Source organism: Poecile atricapillus, chromosome Z (assembly GCF_030490865.1).
Source record: "Poecile atricapillus isolate bPoeAtr1 chromosome Z, bPoeAtr1.hap1, whole genome shotgun sequence".
NCBI lineage: Eukaryota > Metazoa > Chordata > Aves > Passeriformes > Paridae > Poecile > Poecile atricapillus.
This window is the reverse complement of record NC_081289.1, coordinates 51,758,841-51,780,104: the sequence shown is the minus strand read 5'-3', so window position 1 is coordinate 51,780,104 and position 21,264 is coordinate 51,758,841. Positions and strand designations below refer to the sequence as shown.

General features: G+C 39.5%; 1 protein-coding gene across 7 annotated transcripts in view; it reads right to left on the bottom strand.

Annotated features, from left to right (window-relative positions):
* Window positions 1–7,449: 7,449 nt before the first annotated feature.
* Window positions 7,450–21,264, bottom strand: part of LOC131573125 (hepatocyte growth factor receptor-like) — a 105,548-nt gene continuing 91,733 nt past the window's right edge. For 6 of the 7 annotated variants that reach the window (XM_058826742.1, XM_058826741.1, XM_058826740.1 and 3 more), the window contains exons 15-21: window positions 20,142–20,372; window positions 17,693–17,773; window positions 16,893–17,074; window positions 15,308–15,417; window positions 12,681–12,846; window positions 11,629–11,765; window positions 7,450–11,482 (exon numbers count right to left, since the gene is read on the bottom strand). In XM_058826742.1, the coding sequence (XP_058682725.1) occupies window positions 11,272–11,482; window positions 11,629–11,765; window positions 12,681–12,846; window positions 15,308–15,417; window positions 16,893–17,074; window positions 17,693–17,773; window positions 20,142–20,372 (1,118 nt within the window). In that variant the 3' untranslated portion in view covers window positions 7,450–11,271. The remainder of the gene's footprint in view (window positions 11,483–11,628; window positions 11,766–12,680; window positions 12,847–15,307; window positions 15,418–16,892; window positions 17,075–17,692; window positions 17,774–20,141; window positions 20,373–21,264) is intronic. The other variant, XR_009276134.1, reaches the window with a different exon arrangement.

Here is a 21,264-nt window from a genome sequence, read left to right as displayed (position 1 = left end):
CAGAGTAGCACTTTTGTCAAATCTGACCATTCTGGGGGGCAGTGGGGTGGCAGAAGAACTTATCCCAATGTATTTACAGTAGAGGGAGTTGATGCTCAATGCGGGTGTCTGAGAATTTTAACAGCTGTGCCAGTCTTTGTACAGAATATGCCATTACCAGTGTGTGTGTGTAAGCACTGCTGAAGAAACAACTCCTCTCAGGAGTTTGAGAGAACGTCATCCCTTGCCTACTGGTCTCACAGAGGTCTCTGTTGGGGTCAGTGGCCTCAGAGAGCACTTGTTAGAAGAAAACACCTCCTGGCGCCCTTGGACATTTTTTCCATGCATCAGGCTTGACATGAGGGGAGAGAGTGGCAGGAGTGTTGGTATAACATAGCAAATGTGGAGCCTCAGTGCTTTTCCTTCCTTACCTTCCCAAGTCTAATGTTTCCATCTTTCCAAATATCATAACTTCCTATTACACCATGAACAATGTCTTTATTGTGCTCTTAGCTTTGCTCTGCTTCCTGAATCTGGCCTGTTTTCTGCCTTACCCATCCATGAATAAGTGCTCAAGAAATTACTTTTTGTACAGCTACCTTTTAGGCCAGAGATTTCTCATTCTTTGGTATTGCGTGGTTGGATTATGCAATTTATTCAAAGTTAATGTATCAAAGTTTGTTAAAATAGAGACAAAGGAAGTGTGGAACCACTAAATACCTATGTATTCAAATATATGTGTTACGTAAAATGAATGTAATATTCTTTTAATGCAGGCTAAGGGATGAAGGATTAGAGTTCCAACTAGTTTGAGTTCCTGCTCCTGGCTTTGCTGCAGCTCCTTGGATAAAAGTTGTCCTATTGAGGCAGCTTTCCTGACTGCAGTGGTTCAACTAAGGTAATCACAAAAGAATGAGTTAGGGGAGGGACATAATCTCAAGACAAAAGTATGATATAGACTAATAAAAAGGGTCTTGGTGTATTGCAGACCCATCTAACTTGTATGACCAGAACATTCCTCAAGCAAGTTGTTTATTTGCCTTGTTTGCACCTAGAGTCACATTTCTCAATCTGTTTGTGGAAAAAAACCTCTAAGCACATAATGTGCGGTAGTATGTTTTTTTGTCCAGGCAACTTGGGTTATATTATTGGCGACTTAATTTAGCTGTGAGCAACACAACCACTGACGTAATCACTCTATAAAGTGGTACATTTTGAGAGTACCAAGTTTATCTTTGGCACCACACTTTAGAAATATAGAAATAAAAATAGACTGGGAAGAACCAGCAAGAAGAAACTGAATATGTTAATAAAATAAAAGCTATGACTAAGGGATGAAAAGAACTTTTTAATGAGAAAAAAAGAGATTAAGATGGGGCATCTTTGCTTAAATTTTTTCTATAGATAACCTGACAGCTGTTTGTTGCTTGTGTAGCCAGTTTTGGGGCAAAAAGAAGGATATGGGTCTCATACCGAGTGAGAAAGATTTAGAAAAGAAATCCAGAACACTATACAAATAATGAAACCTTGAAATCCTTGTAAGCTTGTACAAGTGGATTTTTAAAAGAAAACATTAGACAAATGTTTGCCAAGGCAGCTTAAGTGTGTTCACCCTATCTTAGTGACATGGGTTGGACCAAATAATCTCCTGACACATCTTCCAGCCCTTTATTTCTGCGCAGGTGCTTTGAAATGTATTTATGAAAAGCACTCTCTGCAAACTAGGCAGTAGTATTCATTATAATAAAGGAAAACTTGTATCTTCAAAACTGGTTCTTTCTGCTAATTCTCAGGTCAGCTTTCCTCTTCAGGCTTGGCACTAGGCATTTTCATAGCAGGCTGAAATTTTCATTAGCTGTTTAATCAGAGGAGTGTTTGATTAGAAGCATCATGAAAGGAAACAAGGAGGCTTTTAGGTTGACATTTCTACAATTTTCAGTATTTCCTAATCACAAATAATTTTGTTCATGATTTCCTTAACAAGTCTTCCTAAGAGTGATTGGTTTTTGAGCTGTATGCAGTGGTCTGTGTTGCTGGTTAATACCTTCATGTTGAACAGTGTATTGATGTTAGCTGATCACAGAGGTAGGATGGATGTGATGGTATTTCAACAGCATTTTGTCAGTTTTCCCTTGTCTTGATTTAAAAATGATTGTAGGCCAAGGAACAGCTCTCATATTCTCTAAGTGTAGCTTGGCTCTGTGGGAAGATGCGATATATATGCAATCTGTACCTAAAGAGAACCCACTGCACAACCTAAGTGTCTGCATTTGTGGATACCTTTCACATACATGAAAAACAGAACACTGGCATTGCAAAACATAGATAAGCCAAAGCAGCAGCCTTCCTTGTTCAGATCCCCTGTATCTGACAGCTTACTGCTCAGTTCTGCTTTAGTACTGAACAGAAGTTCCCTTGCAACTGTGCAAATCTGTCACTTTATGCTCAGATATTTGGAACTTGCAGTACATCTGGGAAGTGAAAAAATGCTGGGAAGCGTTTCAGATCTTGCAGTTGAGCACTTCAAACAGATGGCTTTATTCCAGAGAGAGCTCTTCCAGCTTTTAAAATTATTACTCATAAAATTTGACCTAGCTATTTAGGGGTATTAGTAAGGTGGTGGGGAGGGGTGGAATTAAACTTGTAGAAAATAGTGTTGGGTACCTTGAGCAGCAAAATCCTTTGATCTTCTTGCAGTCTCTAATTTTCTGATTGTGGCTGAATGGAGGAATGATGGACAAAGTTTCTATATTCTCATTCAGGTGATAAAGGATGTTTGGTGTGTTGTTTTTTGTTGGGTTTTTTTCACTGAAATGAGATCTTGTTGATTTGAATTCAGGTTGAAAATACCAGAGTGTTGATCCTGTATGTTGTACTTTATGAATGAGTCATGAGCCTGTTTTATACTATCTGCTTGGCAGACTAGTGCAGAAGCACAATATGAAAAACATGATCTAAACAAAGCATTTTTTAAAGCAAAGATATTTGTTATTGGCTTTTCAGTATGGGCCATTAGCTTCATGGATGCTACTTTCCCTGCAATGAAGCCACTATTTTAACACCATTCATTATTTTATGCAGTAAAATATGTAACTACATAAATTTTATGATAAGTACTGTAAGGACTTGGGAAGAGGAGTCTTGGGAGAAGTGCTGTGTCAATAATGATTTGTTCATCACAGTAGTAATAATATAAACATATTGTTCATCACCATCCAGATATCTTCCTATTTAGAATTATCTACAGAGAATAATAATGGGTAGGTATTTGTACATGGAACCTCCATGTGATGATGCCTTCTTGGTAGAGTCCCATGGTAGAGGCAGTAACCAGGACAAAGTATTTGGTAAATCAGTTTTGGCAGACAGATGAACCCTCAAGTACTGTAGAGAAATGTAGTTTCTGCCAAATAACTCAAAATCAGTTTCCCTTGCATCAAACTCAGCTTTCAAAAGACACAAAACCTATTTCAAGGTGACTAGAATGGCTAATAGAACATAATTCCCTTAATCAATCCAAATGAATTGGCAGATACGTTTTGAATCTCCTAGATACATGACATAGATTTAAACATATTTTAAAATAATTTATTTTGTATTTTTGTGATTGTCTTAAGGAAATTCTGCTGATACAAATTAATAATAAGATTCCTAGCAAATATATTTTATCACTGTTATTGGAGATGTACAGATATTTTTTCAGGATATTTTTGAGTAAACTTAATATTCATAAAAAGAAGTTAAAATAGTTCTGACATAGATGTCCTTTGTTTACCTGCATTTCATACAGCAGCCCAGGTTATACCTTTCAATGAGGTGAGTTTGGTTCCATCACTTCATGACATGATTCATGGGAACTGCATTTGCCTGACAATTTTTTACCCTCTTCCCATCTGATTCAGAGCTACTGTTCAAAAATTCTGACAATAGCCGCAACAATTTGGTGCTCAGAGATATATGGAGGATACAGAAGTGCTGGAGCATTTTTGCAATTAATGATCTACTGACCTTTGAGGGAAATGTTTCAATGCTGTTGCAATTCCTGTGGCCAGGTGGCAGACATATCACATAGGCATGGCTAATGATTTAATAGACCAGGTAATTTCAATAGATGCATTTCCAGTAGCTGACAATGAATGAAGAAGCTATTCATTTAATTACATTTCTCTACAAAATGCAAAAGTCATATGGTGAAAGTGTTTTTAACTTCTGATGGTGGTTGTCATTCCTGTAGCAGTCTTTTCTTCCAAGGTTTGCTTCAAGAAACCGGTAAGATGCAATTGGAGTTGGATGTGACTCACTCCTTGTTACGTTCCACTTGCTGATGAGGGTGTATGTTTTGTCACATCTTCCCATGTGTTTGCCATCAGTTCCCTACCATGAGCTCCAATAGGCTGCAGCCCCACTGTCTTTCATAAATTGCCTTTATTTTATATTGAGCCACACAAGATAGAGAATATACCATTGTTGTCTGGAGGCCTTTTTTTCTTCCTAATTAAATTTCAAACTCTATTTTTAGCATTTGTGTTCAGCTTTGTCACACTTGCAAAGCATGCCAACTGCCCCAGAGAGCCTCCTGGCAGCTGAGGTGTCCATGTTTGGTCATGCACCCTAAAGTTTTTGGCAATAACATTTTTCACATCCTAAAGGAGGATATTCAACTGTCATTTGTGCCAGAGAGGGTCACAATGTGTGCTTGATAATTAGAACCTGGCAAGTGTTAATGCATGGTGTTTGCAGAAATGCACAGAGCCTCAGAGGCCCAAGCAAGGATGACTTTCCTGTTAAATTGTAATGAATATAAAAAAAACGTTTGGCAGATAGTGATGAAACAGCACTGGGCTGCATCAAAGTACTTACTGCTGAAACAGAAAGCACATGGGAACCAGAGGGTCTCCCTGGGCTGAATATGACAAGGATTTACCTTCTGCTGAGGGTCTCTCCCCAGACATTGTGTGTATTGAGGAGGCTGCTTGCTCTTGAAAGGAAAGCACCAAAATTAATAGTAACAGCAGCCATGGAAGCAGATTTTCTTACAAAACAGAAATCTTTTCTCTTCTGTGCTCTGTGAGGTCATGGAGTGGCTGCAAATGCTTAACCTTAACCAGAAAGACTTTTGGTATCCTCACTGGAAGTAAATGTACTTGTAGTGTTAGCAGGTGGATGGGGATTGCAAAAGGAAAATTCAGGTTTAGTGTCAGAGCACAGTTCTGGGGTGAGAGACTGATTTCCACTGGGCTGGTGTCTGTTGAGTCAACAAAGTTGTTCTGAGTTCTCCCTGTTGTCTGTGAGATCACAATTTCTTGTAAATGTTTTTACTAATCAGTTTGGCACAATCCTAAGGTTTCCTGTGTCTATCTTTCATGCTCGGAATACTCAGTTCGTGACCTGTTTGTTGAAAATAATGTAAATTGGAATTTTAAGGAATAGATGTTTTGCTTAGTGAGTAAAAAAACTATTATGATTTCTATTTCATTTATCTGCTGTGACCTTTTCCTCTGATACAGTATTATGGCTGAATCCCAGAAATGAAATATCTGAAGGGAGAGTTTCATCTTTAGGTATAAAATTATTTTGAGGCCCTTTTGCAGTTTCTCACCTGTACTGTTTTTGCCACTGCAACCTCATAATTTATTTATGTAAAGCATGTAGGGCTCTTTTTCATGACTAATTTTAACACTGGAGACAGAAAATTAGCAATATGCTAAGCCTTAGCAACCCAGTGGTACTGTGTACCATTTTCCTTTGTTTTGGAAACCTTTAATATTGTTGGAAGTATTAAAAATCTTCCTCAACAGAGGCAAGTTTCTCTCAGTGGATTAAAAATCTTCCTGAATAGAGGCAAATGACTCTCAATGGTTGAATTAATAGTGCACTCAAAAAGTTGATGTGAAATCAACAGGAAAAATTCTGTGGGGTGAGGATATCCCTTCCTATTTTTCAATCTCTTGGCTTTGTGTAGGGTATCTGTTATGCAATGTTTTGACCACGGGCCCCATCCACTGTTAATATTCCTGCGGTGGGAAGCCTGACAGTGTAAGTCAGCTGCAGATCTACTGCAGTGTGTACCTGCTTTAATCAAAATTAGGATGAAAAGCTGAGCATGGGAAGACTGTGATTCTGTTGACCCTTTAAAAAATGCAATATGTAGCATCCCTGAGAAATCATGAGAAGTAATCAGAGGAATGTGTTACAAATCTGGTATTTAAGTTCTGACCATCATTTGACTGTGTGTTACGCTGGTTTAGATTGAAGACCCTGGTATTAATAGCAGACTGTGTCAAAACCTTTGAGATTTTTTTACTGACTTTTCAGGGAAATCCTAAAAATTTATTGGGAGGTAAATTAAATACAAATAATTAGAATAAAAAAATGGATTGGTCTTGTATCATAGCAGAATGTTTTCATTCTTAGCTACTAATTTCAATGCCTTTTTCACAGAATAAAAGAATTGTTGCCCTTCTCTGAACATGCTCCAGCATCTCAACATTCTTCCTAAATTGGGGAGCAGAGAAATGGACACAACACTCAAGGTGTGGCCTCACCAGTGCTGAGTGCAGGAAAAGAATCACTTCCCTGGTCCTGCTGGCCACACTACCCCTGATCCAGGCCAGGATGCCATTGGCCTTCCTGACCACCTGGGCACACACTGGCTCATGTTCAGCCTGCTGTCAATGAGATGGTGTGCATCAAAATATTTTTGAGTAAGTACCAAATGTTCCCCTGAGATAAGACACTAGGGAAATGAGCTTGTAGGGACTGACAGGACAGTGTGTATGGGAGTGTTTGTGGGGTACCCACTTAAAATGCTCTTCACAAAAGGAAATTTGTGAATTCAGTGGGAGACATCTCGTGTAACAGGGAGGAAGTGTGTGGGAGAAGGGTGAGGCTGTCTCCTCTTGTTCCAGAAGCAAGAGCCCTGTGTCTTTTTCTTTTCAGTTGTCACAGATACAAAACACTTTGCAGACATGAAATGCGGGAGGGATGACCCTGAGTGGCACAGATTGAGGTACTTGAAATTTCTTGTGGATCATGACGGATTAGGGACTTTGATACCAAACACAAGTGCTGGCATCCTTGTTGGGCCACGCAGGTACTCCTTATAATACCTAAATTCCAAGCTTCAAATGCCACCCAAACTCTAAGTGCATCAAGAATTGTAAGGCTGCATGGGTACAGCCTGTGGTTAGGCAAGAGGCTTCCTATTCAAACTATGCCATCCATAGTTGTTGATGGCCAGTATTTGGCATCTTTTTCTGATGTATTAATGGTTAGGAGGCTGATAAACTGTGTATTTGATTTATTGGTGCATGCTGTATTTTTAGATTTCTGAGCTTTTTCCCCTCTATCCCACAGTTCCACAGGTTGCTCTTTCCATGTTAGTCAGAAAAAGCATACAGACAGACTTGTCAGTTTAACAGTCAATGGGAACAGTAATTATAGCACTAGGAGCTTAAAGTATTACAAGAATTCATTTTAATAACATGTTTATTCGGTCATAACAACAACTATAAACATAAGTACCATTCAGCTCTTTGCAGATATATGAACTTACTAACATCAAATCTTTACCAGAATCACATATTCTTACAGGTGTCCCAGACACAACATTAACTTTATTAAGCAAAAGTTCATAAATAGTAAAAATGTCCTCTGTTTCACATTGCAGCGTTCCTCAAGCATGTACGTACAAGTTTGGAGTAACTTCTCCAAATCTATGTGTCATAAACTTCCTTAGCTGTTTTAACAACCATAGAGATGATTTTTTTTTGCCTGCAGCAAAGCCTTTTGTCCTTGAGCAATCTACAATTAGTATCACTCTCAGCAGACATGAAAGTTCATTTCTGAAATGAAAGTGGTGATGAAACACAATACAATATTATCTGCTCATAGCTTGCCTACACACTCTGCCCTCATTATAAATCTTTCAGTTATAACACAGTCTCCCAAGAACAATATATCTCCCTTATATCAGTTCTTTATCTGCATTAGCTGTCTTTGAAGATCTTAAAATGGTTGCCCTGCAGCAATGCAGATATTATATTTATGGTGGAGTGTGTTTACAGTCAGTTCTTATCCTTTTTAATATTTACACAGAATTTCTTAAGGTTGCTACAGTTTATGAATCATGTACATTGACATACGTTTTCTGAAATGTTCACAGTGCAGTATTTTGTGGCCTAACCAAACTTTGTAAATGTCATTAAAAATAAACTTTTTTTTTAATATAAAAATAGAATACTTTATGTGTTTACACCAGCAAACCCAGTTCTATCCTATTCTAAACAAACTATACAGTAGTATGCACAGAATTCCACAGGAACAGAAATGACATGTGATGTTTGCCCTAAAGTTATAGTACTCTTCCCTAATGAATAGAAGTTTTATTTACTGTCTCTTTCCAAAATTGTTTCTCTGGTCATAACTTAGCATTAAAAGTAGATCATTCACTGGGCTGTGTAATCCAAGAAGAGAGTAAAGAGGGCCTAAAGCCATTTCTTCTTATCAGTTTTCTCTGCTCTTCAGGGCTGGTATGAAGAAGTTACTGATATGCCTGCTATGGTGGTGTCTTTTTAGGTCAGGGCTGCCTGCAACACCTCTGCTCCTTACTCACCTTTGTCAGTAGCTCCACCCAAGGGTAGGTGGCAGAGCCTCAGCTGCTCACCAAGTGACTCACCGGACAGCAGCCTTCAGGTTTTAATTCAGAGTGATTCATTGTTTATTGAAAGAAATAGAGGCTTTTCATTTTTCAGCAAGAGATCTGTTGCTATAAACTGTTTGACTCAAAGAAATGTTTGAATGTTGGAATAATGTTGACACTAGGAATGCTTTACGCCAGATGATTTTCCCTTTGTTTTTTGTACCGTCTGACTATACTAGAGAACTAGTGACATAGAATCAGAGAATCATAGAATGGCCCAGGTTGGAAGGGACCTTGAAGATCATATAGTTCTGGCCCCTCTGCTGTGGGTACAGTGATGAATGCTGAAAATTCCAGGGATGGGGCATCCACAACTTCCCTAGACAACCTGTTCCAGTGTGTCACCACCCTCACAGTAAAGAATTTTTTCCCAATATATAATTTAAACCTACGGTCTTTCAGTTTAAACTATTTCCCCCTTGTTCTGTCACTACATGCCTTTGTAAATTGTCTTGTTCCATCTTTCCTGCAAGTTCCCTCCAGGTTCTGGAAGGCCACAATAAGGTCACCCCAAAGCCTTCCCTCTTCCAGGCTAAACAATCCAAATTCTTGCAGCCTTTCCCCACTGAAGGGGTGCTCCAACTCTCTAATCATCATGGTTGATGACTGATGCCCTTCCTGTGATGGGGGCCCAGAGCTGGATGCAGCATTCCAGGTGGGGTCTCACCAGAGTGGGCCAATGGGGCAGAATCCCCTCCCCTGACCAGCTGACCCCCCTGCTCTTGATGCAGGCCAGGATACAATTGGCTTTCTGGGCTGGGAGGGCACTTGTCCTGCTCATGTCCAGCCTCTCATGCACCCCAAGTCCTTCTTGGCAGGGCCACTCTGGATCTGTTCCTCCCCCAGCCTGTGGTGATTCTGGGGTTTGCCCTGACCCAGTAGCATCACCTTGCATTTGGTCCTGTTAAAACTCATGGCATCCCCACCAGCCCACTTCTTGAGCTTGTCCAGGTCCCTCTGGATGGCATCCCATCCTTTGGGTATGGCAACTGCACCACTCAGCTTGGTGTCATCTGCAGATTTGCTGAAGGTGCCCTTGAGCCCTTTGTCAGTCATTAATGAAGATGTTCAATAACACTGGTCCCAGTACTGACCCCTGAGGGACACCACCTGTCACTGATGACCATTGGGACTCTGAGCCATTGATCATTACCCTGTGGATGTGACTGTCCAGACAACTTCTTATCCATCTAACACTCCATCCACCAAATCCGTCTCTCTCCAGTTTAGAGGAGATGTTGTGGGGGGCCATGGCAAAAGCTTTACAGAAGCCCAGATAAATGGTAGCTGGTAGCCCTTCCCTTGTCCACTGGTGCAGCCAGTCCATCATAGATGGCCACTAGGCTGGTCAGGCAGGACTTGCCCTTGGAGAAGCTGTGCTGGTATCTTGAATCCTGGTGAAGGAGCACCCTGTCCTTCTCGTGCCTTCTAAGAGGATCCGTTCCATGACCTTCCCAGACACAGAGGTGAGCCTGACAGGATGGTAGTTCCCAGAGTTGTTTTTTGTTCTCTTCTTAAATATAGGTACACTGTTCCCCTTTTTCCAGTCACCTGGAACTTTCTCTGGCTGCCATGACCTTTTGAATATCATGGAGAGCAGCTTGGCAATTACATCAGCCAATTCCTTCAGGACTCTGGAATAGATTTCATAAGGTCCCATAGGCTTGTACACATTCAGGTTCCCTGGGTGGTCATGAACATGGTCTTCACTTACAGTGGGAGGGGCTTGCTCTCCCAGTCCTCATCCTGGTGTCCATCCATTCAAGAGGTGTGGGAAGAGATGTTGCCATTGAAGACTGAGGAAAGTACCTCAGGCTTCTCCTCGTCCATCAGCATTGTTTAACAGAGGGGGAACACCTTCTTTGGCCTTATTTTTTCTGATTAATGTACCTGTAGAAGCCCTTTCTGTTATTCTTTGAATCCCAGGTTCAGCTCCAGTTTTGTCTTGGCTTTCCTCACCCACTCCTTACTCAGTCATATTGTTCTATACTTATTTTACTGCTCACCATTTCTTGATTTTGATTTCTGTTAAGACACCATGAGGCCGGCTGTCTTGGCTGCCCAGGTTCTTAGAAACCTTGTTGATGTAGTTCAAAAATACAAAGTTTGCCCCATGTGGGATGAAAATACATTTTAAACTCTTGTAATTCTCATCGCATTTCTTGGCCTTTTGTGTGAAAACCATTTCGGCACTGCTCATTATCCTAAAGTACATGCACAGTAGCAGTCCTTCCAGCCATACTGATTGATATTCTGCTTTCATGGCATTAATGATGAATCTTTGTTCTTGCGTCTCAGCACACATTAATAACAGTTTGTGGGAACTAGCTCTGGATGGTAGCACACCACATTTCCATTTGGTAAACTGATGGCGTTCTCCAAACACTTGGAAATTATTGTGATGGTTTATGGAATCCTGTATCCTTAAACAATATGATATTGTGTCCTTGTACTAGTGCAACTTGGGCAACAACATAAACATGTGCAACAGTGTTCTCACAAAGACCGGGCAGTAAAAACTAGTGGACAAAATGTTTTGCTTTTTGTTCATACAACCAAGAATGGAATTTCCTTAATTTCAGACATACCCGTCATGTGTCAACATCCACATCTGTGTTGTCTTGTGATGAGAGAAGAGAAGGATAGGGAGCAATGCACTTCACATTGACATAAGTAGCATTGACATGAACATAGTGTTCCCCAATAAAAGTGGAGAAGATTGTTGATATTTTTGAAACAAGTTCAGAAAATGCTGGACGCATCTCAGGTTTCGGATGCCAGCACTTCAGCATGACTTCATACCTGCCATTCAAATAAAAGAAGTGTTCAATTATGAAATCACATCAAGGGAAAAAAACCTCAAACTCTCTCTTTCCTCCCACAGTCTCAATTACCATAGTACCAGAAGGATCAGCATTTGCAGAAGCCTTTGCAGACTATTTACTTACAGTGGATCAGGGCAGTATTCAGGTTGCAGCAGCCTTCTTCCTTGTAGTAAGTAAACAGTTATATCAAAAGAATTTACATCAGGATAAGGTGGTGCCCCTCGTGTCATAAGTTCCCATAACAATACACCAAAGGACCACTAAAAAAACAAAGAAATAAATAAAAAGTTAAAGGGTTGGAGAGCTTTACATTCCTGTTTTAGAAGAAGGTTTGACAGATTTAAGCATTCAATTGCATGGATTTTCCCTTTGAAAAGTTGTTTTACTGCATTCAGCTTTCTTTTAAGTGGGCTAATAAATGCTGTAGGGACTTGAGGAGCCACTTAAATAAGAGCCAGAGAATCTCAACTAAGTAAATGAAAGAAAATAAAAGCCTATAGGGCTTCTACTTTGCTGGTATAAATTGGCAGACCTCTTTTGAGGTTAATGGAGCTCTGCCAGTTTACATGAACTGATGATCTGACTAACTCTGTGTAAATACATGCTGAAGACAATATACATGGTGAAAATTCTAGGCATCAGAGGTCAATCTGAATCTGGATTGAACAGAGAGCTAAAAGACAAAGCAATCCACCCAACTGACTTCATTGTAACAATTTTTTCTTCATAAATGGCTAGGTAATACTTGAGATTGCTGTAGGCAGCCAGTAAGTATTTATAAAGCAAATAAAGTGTTTTGGAGAACTATTAACTTTTACAAGTCGCCAAGTTAACCTGTTCTGTCAAGCTTTTCAAAGCCCCTCCTATAGCAGGGTTCAGCTCCAGCCTGACTTCTTAGAATGTCCTTAGTTTCCCTTGGAACATGGTTAAACTCCTAGTTCTTTCATGAGCAGTAAGATATAATCAGGTCAACAACTTCTTGCTTTGTGATTGGGACAAATACACTTTCTGTAGTGTAAAAAATGATGTAGAAAGACTCTTTTATTCTTATGTGAACAAAAGTTAGATTCAAATATAAGTTTTGATTTGGAGTTGTTCCATTATTAAATACTAGAAGGATGCCTCAGGCAATATAAAAGAAATAAATAGGTGATACAAATATGTCTGTACATTACCACATCTGACTTTGTTGTGAACTTCTGAGTTTGTAAACTTTCTAAAGCCATCCATTTCACTGGCAGTTTAGCTCCTGTTTTATTGTGCACACTGTAGTATTCTTTATCATACACATCTCTAGCAAGACCAAAATCAGCAACCTTGACAGTGAATTTTTCATCCAACCTAGAGAAATGACAAAAGGTATTTGCAACTGAGTAGGCAAGATTTACCTTGTTGGTGGATTATAATGACTGACTTGCATTTTTGAGACTCACTTTGGGTAGCAGTATTTTATTTGGGATATATGAACTAATGTAACACAAACAAAAGTGCAGCAAAGTATATTTGACACCCATTTTGCACAGTGAATGAACTCAGGAAATTACTGATATTGTTTTGATAATACAATTTGAATTACAGTTTAAAAAAAAATTCTATGTATAAAAAGACTTTTATACATAATAGCCTATAAATCCTGATTGAGTTCTACCTCATTTCTTCCACAGCTGTTTTTAACTCTGTATCCTTAAAACCTGCTCATTTTCATTTCCAAGTCAATGCATCGCCTTTCCTACTTACTCTTAGTTTTGATAAGGAGGGATCCATCATTATCTCAGTGACTGCCTTTATGGAATGATGTAGTTATTAACTGTAGCTACTGATGCGTTTGATGTCTGTTGTGGGGGAAAATGTTGTCATAACAAAAGTTCTGTTGGGTTACAGCTCAGCAATACCAGAAGACCTCCTTAGCTTTGCTTCTCCTAAGCTTGGTAATTGTCCTGGTAAGTGGTGTCATTGTCACAGAGTGTGGGTGTTGGCATTTTCAAGCCTATCCCTCTTTACATGTGCAGACCTAGTCACAGCAAGCACTTCCTTTTGGGCTTCTTTACAGCATCACACAGTCACAGAATGGGTGTGGTTGGAAGGGGCCCCTGAAGATCATTTAGTTCACCACTATCTCCCCTGCTCAAAGCAGGGTCTGCTACTGCAGGTTGCTCGGAACCATCACCAGGTGGGTTTTGAATATCTGCAAGGATAAGGACTCTGCTACCTCTCTGGCAACCTGGGCCAGTGTTCAGTCATCCATACAATAAAAGCTTTACTATGTTTAAATGTTATTTTCTCTATTTCAATTTATGCCTGCTGCCCCTTGGCCTGTCCTTAGAAGAATCTGTCTTCCTCTTCTTTAATCCACCATATCAGGTATTCATGGATAAGATGCCCTTGAACCTTCTCTAGGCTAAATTATCCAGTCTCTCTCAGTGTCAACACATGGTATTTCCCTGTCTTGAGTTTATGAGGTTTCTGTCTGGGCAACTCTGGTCTGTTTAAGTCCCAATGCATGGGACAGAACCATCTGCTGTATTTACTGATGTTGTAATTTAATCTGATGAAGGGAGTAGGAGGGAGCTTTGATGGGTCAACAGCAAACAGTTATTGCAGGTTCCTGCACTGTTTCCAGGATAGTGGAATATAGTAAAGAATCGCTGATGACTGTATTTGCATGCTGGCTTCCTTTCTGATAGACATCACCACAGTAGCAGGGCCTGTACTGAGTGTTGGATTGTACATGGCCACTGGGGAATGTGGGTCTTGTGGCAGCAGCCCTCCAGGCTCTGGAGTACTGATCCCTATAGAAGTACAAAAGCAGTCGTTCAGTGGTCATGTGAGATACCCTGAGAGCTGTTCCTTCCTCACCCAAGGAAGAGACAATAGGCCAAGAGAAATGTCCTGTTGCCACTATTTGGACTTTGATTAGATGAACTAGGTCTTTTGTTCAGTAACCCAAAGCATTTCTTCTTAGGAAATCTGAAAATCGGTTTGTGGCTTTTTTCATCCCTTAAAAATCCCAATGCCTGTAAGAAAAAGTTCTTTTTCAGAGGATGTTCTGCAGCACAGGTGTGCACCCTTGAAAGAAGAATAAGACATTTGATGTCACAGGTTAATGACCTTTTTGCAGCCAGAGTTCCAGTTTATGATGTGCTAAAAATAAACTTGAATGTTTAAGGCTGTGTCTCATTAATTCACAACATCAGTGATAAATCAGCATAATCATATTGGCAACTCCTGTACCAGTTCTTCTTTGTGGGAACTGAACTGTCTGGCTTCCCAGACACTAGTAAGATTCTTTGAATGTTAATTTGTGTGCCTAGTTGAGCCAAAGTAAGCTCATACTCATGTAATGAAAGACTATTCTCAAGAAGTCTCACTGGTGTTTCTCTGTGTTCCTGTTTTTCTCACAAAGTTCCCCTGTGTTCCCCTCCCTTGGTTAGGTGTGGCAGCAGAGACATGCTGCTTCTGAAGAGGCTGGGTGGAAGCACAGCAAGTTGAGGCAACAGCAGTTTAACTTCCCTTAGGAGATGCCTTTTATACTCTAACCAATGATTTTGAGAGGCTACACTTTCACCTCAGCTTTCTTATTTCTCACACTCAAAAAAAAGCTTATGTGTAAGAAATGAGCCCTTAGCAAGATGAGTAGCTCATCAGAATGCAAGACAAACATCAGTATAATTGCAGAGCAATGAAAAAAACACCATCTTTTGACTAAAAAATACCAGAATCCTGGACACTTCAGTTTATCTCATCTCACTGTTTTACACAGAAGAGTGTGGTAATGTGGCTGAAAGTAGATGTTTGTACTTACATACAGTTTCTTGCTGCCAGATCTCTATGGACAAACTTTTTACTTGCAAGGTATTTCATTCCTTTTGCGACTTGAAGGCCAAATCCAATTAAATCTTTTACTGTTGGATTCTGTAAAATACAAACATTTATGATAAAATGAACGCAGAAGTTAAGGATCAGACTGCTTTATGCTGTGACTCTTTAGGTTTTACACAACTCTCCTGCCACCAGAATGATCAAGAAAGGTTTGTTCTTGTGGTAAAACGGGTTTAAGTTTAGGAAGACTTGCCCCCAGAGAGAAAACACACTATAAGAAAACAAAAGAGCTGACAGTCTCCAGAAGAGGAGAGTTTGCAGCATAAGCAGCATAACCTGGCCTGGGAAGTGGAACAGTACGCTGAAACCTCAGCATCACAGATGATACACAAAATTCACGTATGTGGACTTAAGAGTGATAGCAGTAGAAGGTACTAACTATGAACTTGGAGCTTATCAGCTGGAGATGACCAAGAAAAGAGAAACTCCTAGTTGGGACAAAATAGGTGCCTCAGTATGATGTAATGAAAAAGGTAAATGAGACCTTAGCAGTTACCAGAGGAATATTTCTGGCAGTGATTGTTAACTCTTTCTGCTTGCCTACATGGTGAGATGATACTCAAAATGTTAAATATCAAAATACATAAACCTTTATGACAATCATATAACTTGTTATGCAATAGTAAAGATCCTACAGATTTTTGTGGTTTTGACATTACTCTGTATAATTTTCTTCTGTGGAACAAGCTGATTCAACGGTGGTCATCATTCTATTTATTTCAGGAAAGACTGTTACAGACAAGGGCCCTGGTGCTTGTAGAATGAAAGAAGCTCAAATGGGAGCAGGTCCTGGCTTCAGAAAACTTAACTCCAAAAATGTGTCAAAATGCATTTTTTTAAAAATTGTACTGGCTACTGCTGATTGCCTTTATGACAATCAGCCATAAAAGTGGGCTTACACTGCCTGAGGTAAGACCTGTGGTCTCCTACTCGAGGAAAGCAGTGAGGTACATTTGAGGAATCTACAGTCTTACAAAGGAAATGGGGAAGATTGAGAAGACTGCTGATAACAGAGTACTCATAGTCTGTATAAAAATTCCTGTTTATCTTTCTTAAGATAAGAAGAAAAAATATTGATAATAAACAGATTGTGACAGTAGCTGGACATGGAGTTCCCTTACCTAGGAGTTGGAGGAGCAGATGTTGGTGACTGGCACAGCTGTGCTAAAGTCAACAGAGATGTGCCAATTTAACCAGCAAATGATTGGGCCCCTGGACGTAGATCTCATAAGCACATTTGTTTATAAAGAGGCTTATGGATGGGAAATGAGAAATACTTATTGCTGATAATTTCTGGGAAACATTCTAGAGAGGAATTTGAGGGGGAGGGGAAGGAGTGGCAGTGCTGTGGCTGGGCTTGATGCCAGACTGAGCAAGTGCTAAAGGTTAAGGTGTAGTAATAGCAGCAAGTTGCAGACGTAATGTAATTATGAGAGCGTGTAAGGTGTGGTGTTGGAGCAGGGCGTGGCCAGACTTGCATTACCATTTATACCTCACCAGGTACTTACGTGGGTCTCATTCCTAATGAAGTTTCGAAGATCTCCATGTTTCATGTATGGAAGAACAACTAATGGGGACCCTTCATTGGGCAAACAGATTCCCAGGAGCGACAGAACATTGGGATGAGTGAAATCTTTCATGATTATTCCTTCTTTCAGAAACTGGGCTACTTCTTCTAGGTCTGTAATCCCTGAGAAACCCAGTAATAAAAGGAGTTAATTAAAAGAAACAGAAACAAACTAAGGTTCATTTCTCTACAGCATGTCATTGCACAACAAAGTGATAATGAGAGACTGCAGACATGCTCTCCACCTCCCAAATTACAGCCAGGTTGTGTACATTGGTTTTCCTACAATGACCAAATACAGGCTGTTGGTGATTTTAATTCTGTTTCCCCATTTCTTATTTTTGAATGTTTTGAAATTGAATAACAACTTGAGCAAAGTCCTTAATAAATGCTGCTATAATATCTTCCTGTTTTTCCAGCAGCTTTGCCCACTTCAGCAATTTAACTTCTAAATCCAAATCTTCAGTACTCAGTAGAACAAAAAAATGACACTACCTTTCCCTTAATTTCCAGTGTCCTTTTCTTTATAGAGGAAATAGATGGACATTTCATTTGATGTAAAAATATATGCCAATGTGTTGTCATAATCTGAAGTAATTGGAATTACTCCAAAGATAAATCTGATTCAGCTACAACTAAGAATCTTTGTTTGTGAATGTATACTTCACTGGAATTTCACTGGTTCACCCCAGTTATCTTTGGAATTGACAGTAATGTCCCACTATTAAACATGTAACTTACTATTCAGTGACTTCACAGCACAGTGAATTTTCCTGCTATCGTTATCCAGCAATGTCCCATGGTACACACAGCCAAAATGTCCTGTGTAAAAAAATGAGCAATATTAGCTTTAAGAAGTAAAATTAGCTTTCTGGTATTTTCCACTGGGAAGCAATTATACTGTAAAAAAGTGATCACACTCCATTTCTGTCCAATTCCCAACACTTATAATAAATACTTCCTAACTAACATATTAAAATAAATGGAATTGGACCATTACATAAAACCACCATTCATAAAATCACCATTACATAAAACCACCATTACATGAAATGAAAACTCTATTTGAAGCATAATTGGTATTTCTTGACCTAAATGGAGAGTATAAATAATGACAAGGCTGGCGCCACCAGTATTTCATGTTCTTGTAATAACTATGCACACAAAACCAATGTCAGCCCATTCCCATCATCTTCTCCTGTGACATAGGTGTCAAAGGAGGACACCTGGAAGGCACAGGGAGCAGTTAGGAACCAACATGACCACTGGAATGGTGGTTCCCAGTGATCTGCAAGCCCATGCTTAGTGGTCCACTGGACTGTACAAACTTGATACATCTGATGGAAAGGACACTCAGTCTGGGATTACAGTCACTCAGGTCTTGCTATTCCATGGAAAATGTTGAATGTCAAAAGTGATGTGTTGGCCATGGATGGTTTGGGAGTTGCTCTACTGATCACAGACTGATGACACCACTTGGCAGTGTTTTCTATGGCCTAGTTCCAAGTAAAAAATATCACTAAAAGACGATGAACAAAATTTGCCTCCTTTCTCATGGTCTAAGCAATGAAATGAACTGCCAGGGACACAGAAATCCTATGCTTTCCTGCCAAGAAAATGATGCTGGCTACCAAAACTTACTATAAGAAGTCAGGTTTACCAGTTTGGGAACAGTGAAGTTTGAGATCCAGGATCACACATTAATTTCTCCAAATCAAATGATGTATGTGCAGTTGTGGCTTTTTTTCACAGATGAAGTATTTACTGGACAATTAAAATTATAATATTTGCAGTTAGAAAGCAAAATATTTTTTTTCTTAAGTGGGAGTTCAACAGAGAACAAGACTATCTGATTAATTTTACTACGTTCCAGTCATAAACTCTGGTCAGAGCTCAGCTGGCTTTGCTTTTAGATTGAGGTAAAATTAATTCAAAGTTTGTTTTATAAAAGCAACTAAAATCCCATCAGACCACAGATTGCTTGGAGCCTGGGCACAAATCCTAAAGCTTGGATTGGGTGTGTCTAAAATATTTTGGGGTTTGGCCCATTTCTGGTTAGAAAGGAGAAAATTTAAAATGGTTAATTATCTTGGTGTCATTCCAGATATTTTTCAACATCTAAAAAATGGGAAATTACTTGGAGTTTTCCAAAATAAAAAAGAAATGAAAAAGGCCCACCCTTGCTTTGGGGATGATGAAGTGTGATACATAGAAGTGAAACATACTGTTTGTTTGATTTGTGGCTCTTGTCCTACAGAAAAGGCATTAAGAATATAATTTATAGCAAATTTTTTATCAGTATTCTGATACTCAACAAGAGACCTCTCATGCATGATCTGTAGAAATACTGAAAATCCAGTTTCTATTTTGGTTACTAATAGGTACTCAATCATACAGAGTTTTAAAACATCCCTAACAGAAATACTGGCTTGGGCTTTGAAAGGTGAATGGAACTTGGTTACGAAGATGTAGAGGAGTGGGAGTGATGAGAGAAATTTAGAAAAATAGGAGATTTGCTACATCAGGAACAAAACTAAGGGTAAGTGAATCAGGAGTTACATATTTCTGCAGATTTCGGCATGAGAGGAATGAGGTGATATGAAGAGCATTTGCTGGGAGGAAACAAGCAGCAAATTCCTCAGAGCTGGTGGAAACTTGAGGAGGACATTTCACTTGGGCCATGGGGACTTTTACTGTATACACTGATGGCTGCAGGAGTCTTCTGTGTCACGTAGCAGTCCTGACAGATAATAGGCACCAAGTTTAAGGCCTCTTATGTTCCTGCCTCGGCATCCCCTGCCTCTTAGGTGTGTGCCTTAGGTCTCACATAATATCCTGTGGCAGACTTGCTCACATACCAGCCTCATGGATCAGAAGCTCTGTCTGAGCTTTCTGTAGCCTGGGAAAGGGTGAGAGTGAGGCAATTGGAGGGGGACCGGCAAATCCATGAGTTCAAAAGAGCCTCATTAGTTAGCAGACTCCTTCCTCGTGATCGTGTCTTCTCCAAATGCACTGGCTTCAAAGGAAAGCCCCTTCATTCCCCTCCTTGATTCAGTGCACGGCATGCAATGCTGCAAGATCTAAAAAGCTTGAAAAAAATCTCTGTATAGACACCTCATTCAAAATGGTTTATAATGACTGGGTGTGCAAAACCAGGAGCAGTTTGCAATGTAAGAGTTGCAGTACCCACCTCTTCCTATTACTTCACTGAAGTGCACAATCAGACTGTCAGCACCAATAACCACATGCTGCACTTCTTTGACCAGGTCAGGATTTAAGGCACTGATGTCAATGTGGACATTAGTTTGGAGAAGTGGACTGGCTAAATCTGAGTCTCCGCTAGACAGAATCGGGGAGAGGTCAGAGTGAGGATACTGGGCAGGTCTGCAGGATCCATTCTGAGACATGCTTGGAAACTGATCTGCAAAATGAACAGAAACTGTTATAATCCTTTCAAACTTCTTGAAAAATGAAGAGTTTTATTGCATTGGTAAGCAAGATTTGATTTTATCAGTTTGGAAGTGGCTTGGCTTTACGGAAGTTTTGGTCACAAAGGGAAAATGAAAATATGCATTGGTAAAATGCCAACCTCCAGGAAAACCATGTCACTAGAAACTTATGCTTGTCTCAGCTCTACTTTTATGAAAGCAAATGGCAAAACTTCCACTTTTCTGAGGGGATGGAATGAAGCCTTGTCACTTGCCAAATAGAGGTTATAGCATCTCTAGCAATTGAGAGTAACAAAAGAGAAAAAAATGACAGCAATATGGGAGGAGGAGGTGGTGAACAATTAAAAACATGAAGCTTTTTAATTTTGTAGTGTTCTAATTTGGTAGGGAACTTTATACTTCACAAAGGTTTCTAAAGTGCTGGTGACTAGCTATATTTATCCAATGGTGAATATTCAACCAGGGAAATGCCTAGAGGTGATTCATTTCCTGTAACTGCTGAAGATAATACAGTTGGTGCTACTCATGAAAATAACATGAGCCATCTGATAGAGCAGAAACTAAAATATTTCAGTAAATCCAGGAGTATGTATTTGAGATTTTTTTTTTTTAATCAACATCATGTTGTTCAGGTACTTGAAATTGGTTTTGTTTAAAACCCTTTTCCTAGCATTTTGTGTGACTGAATGAAGAACTATGTTTAGTTTATACCAATTTCCGTGGTATTTATTTCCATGGAGTCAATGAGCTGAATTTAGTCCAGGGTCAAAATAAAAAAAAAAAAAAAGGTGGAGTAAATTTACCAACAGAAATTATCAAGTATCTTATTACAAAAAGTAAAAAATATTGTATAGACATGTTTTA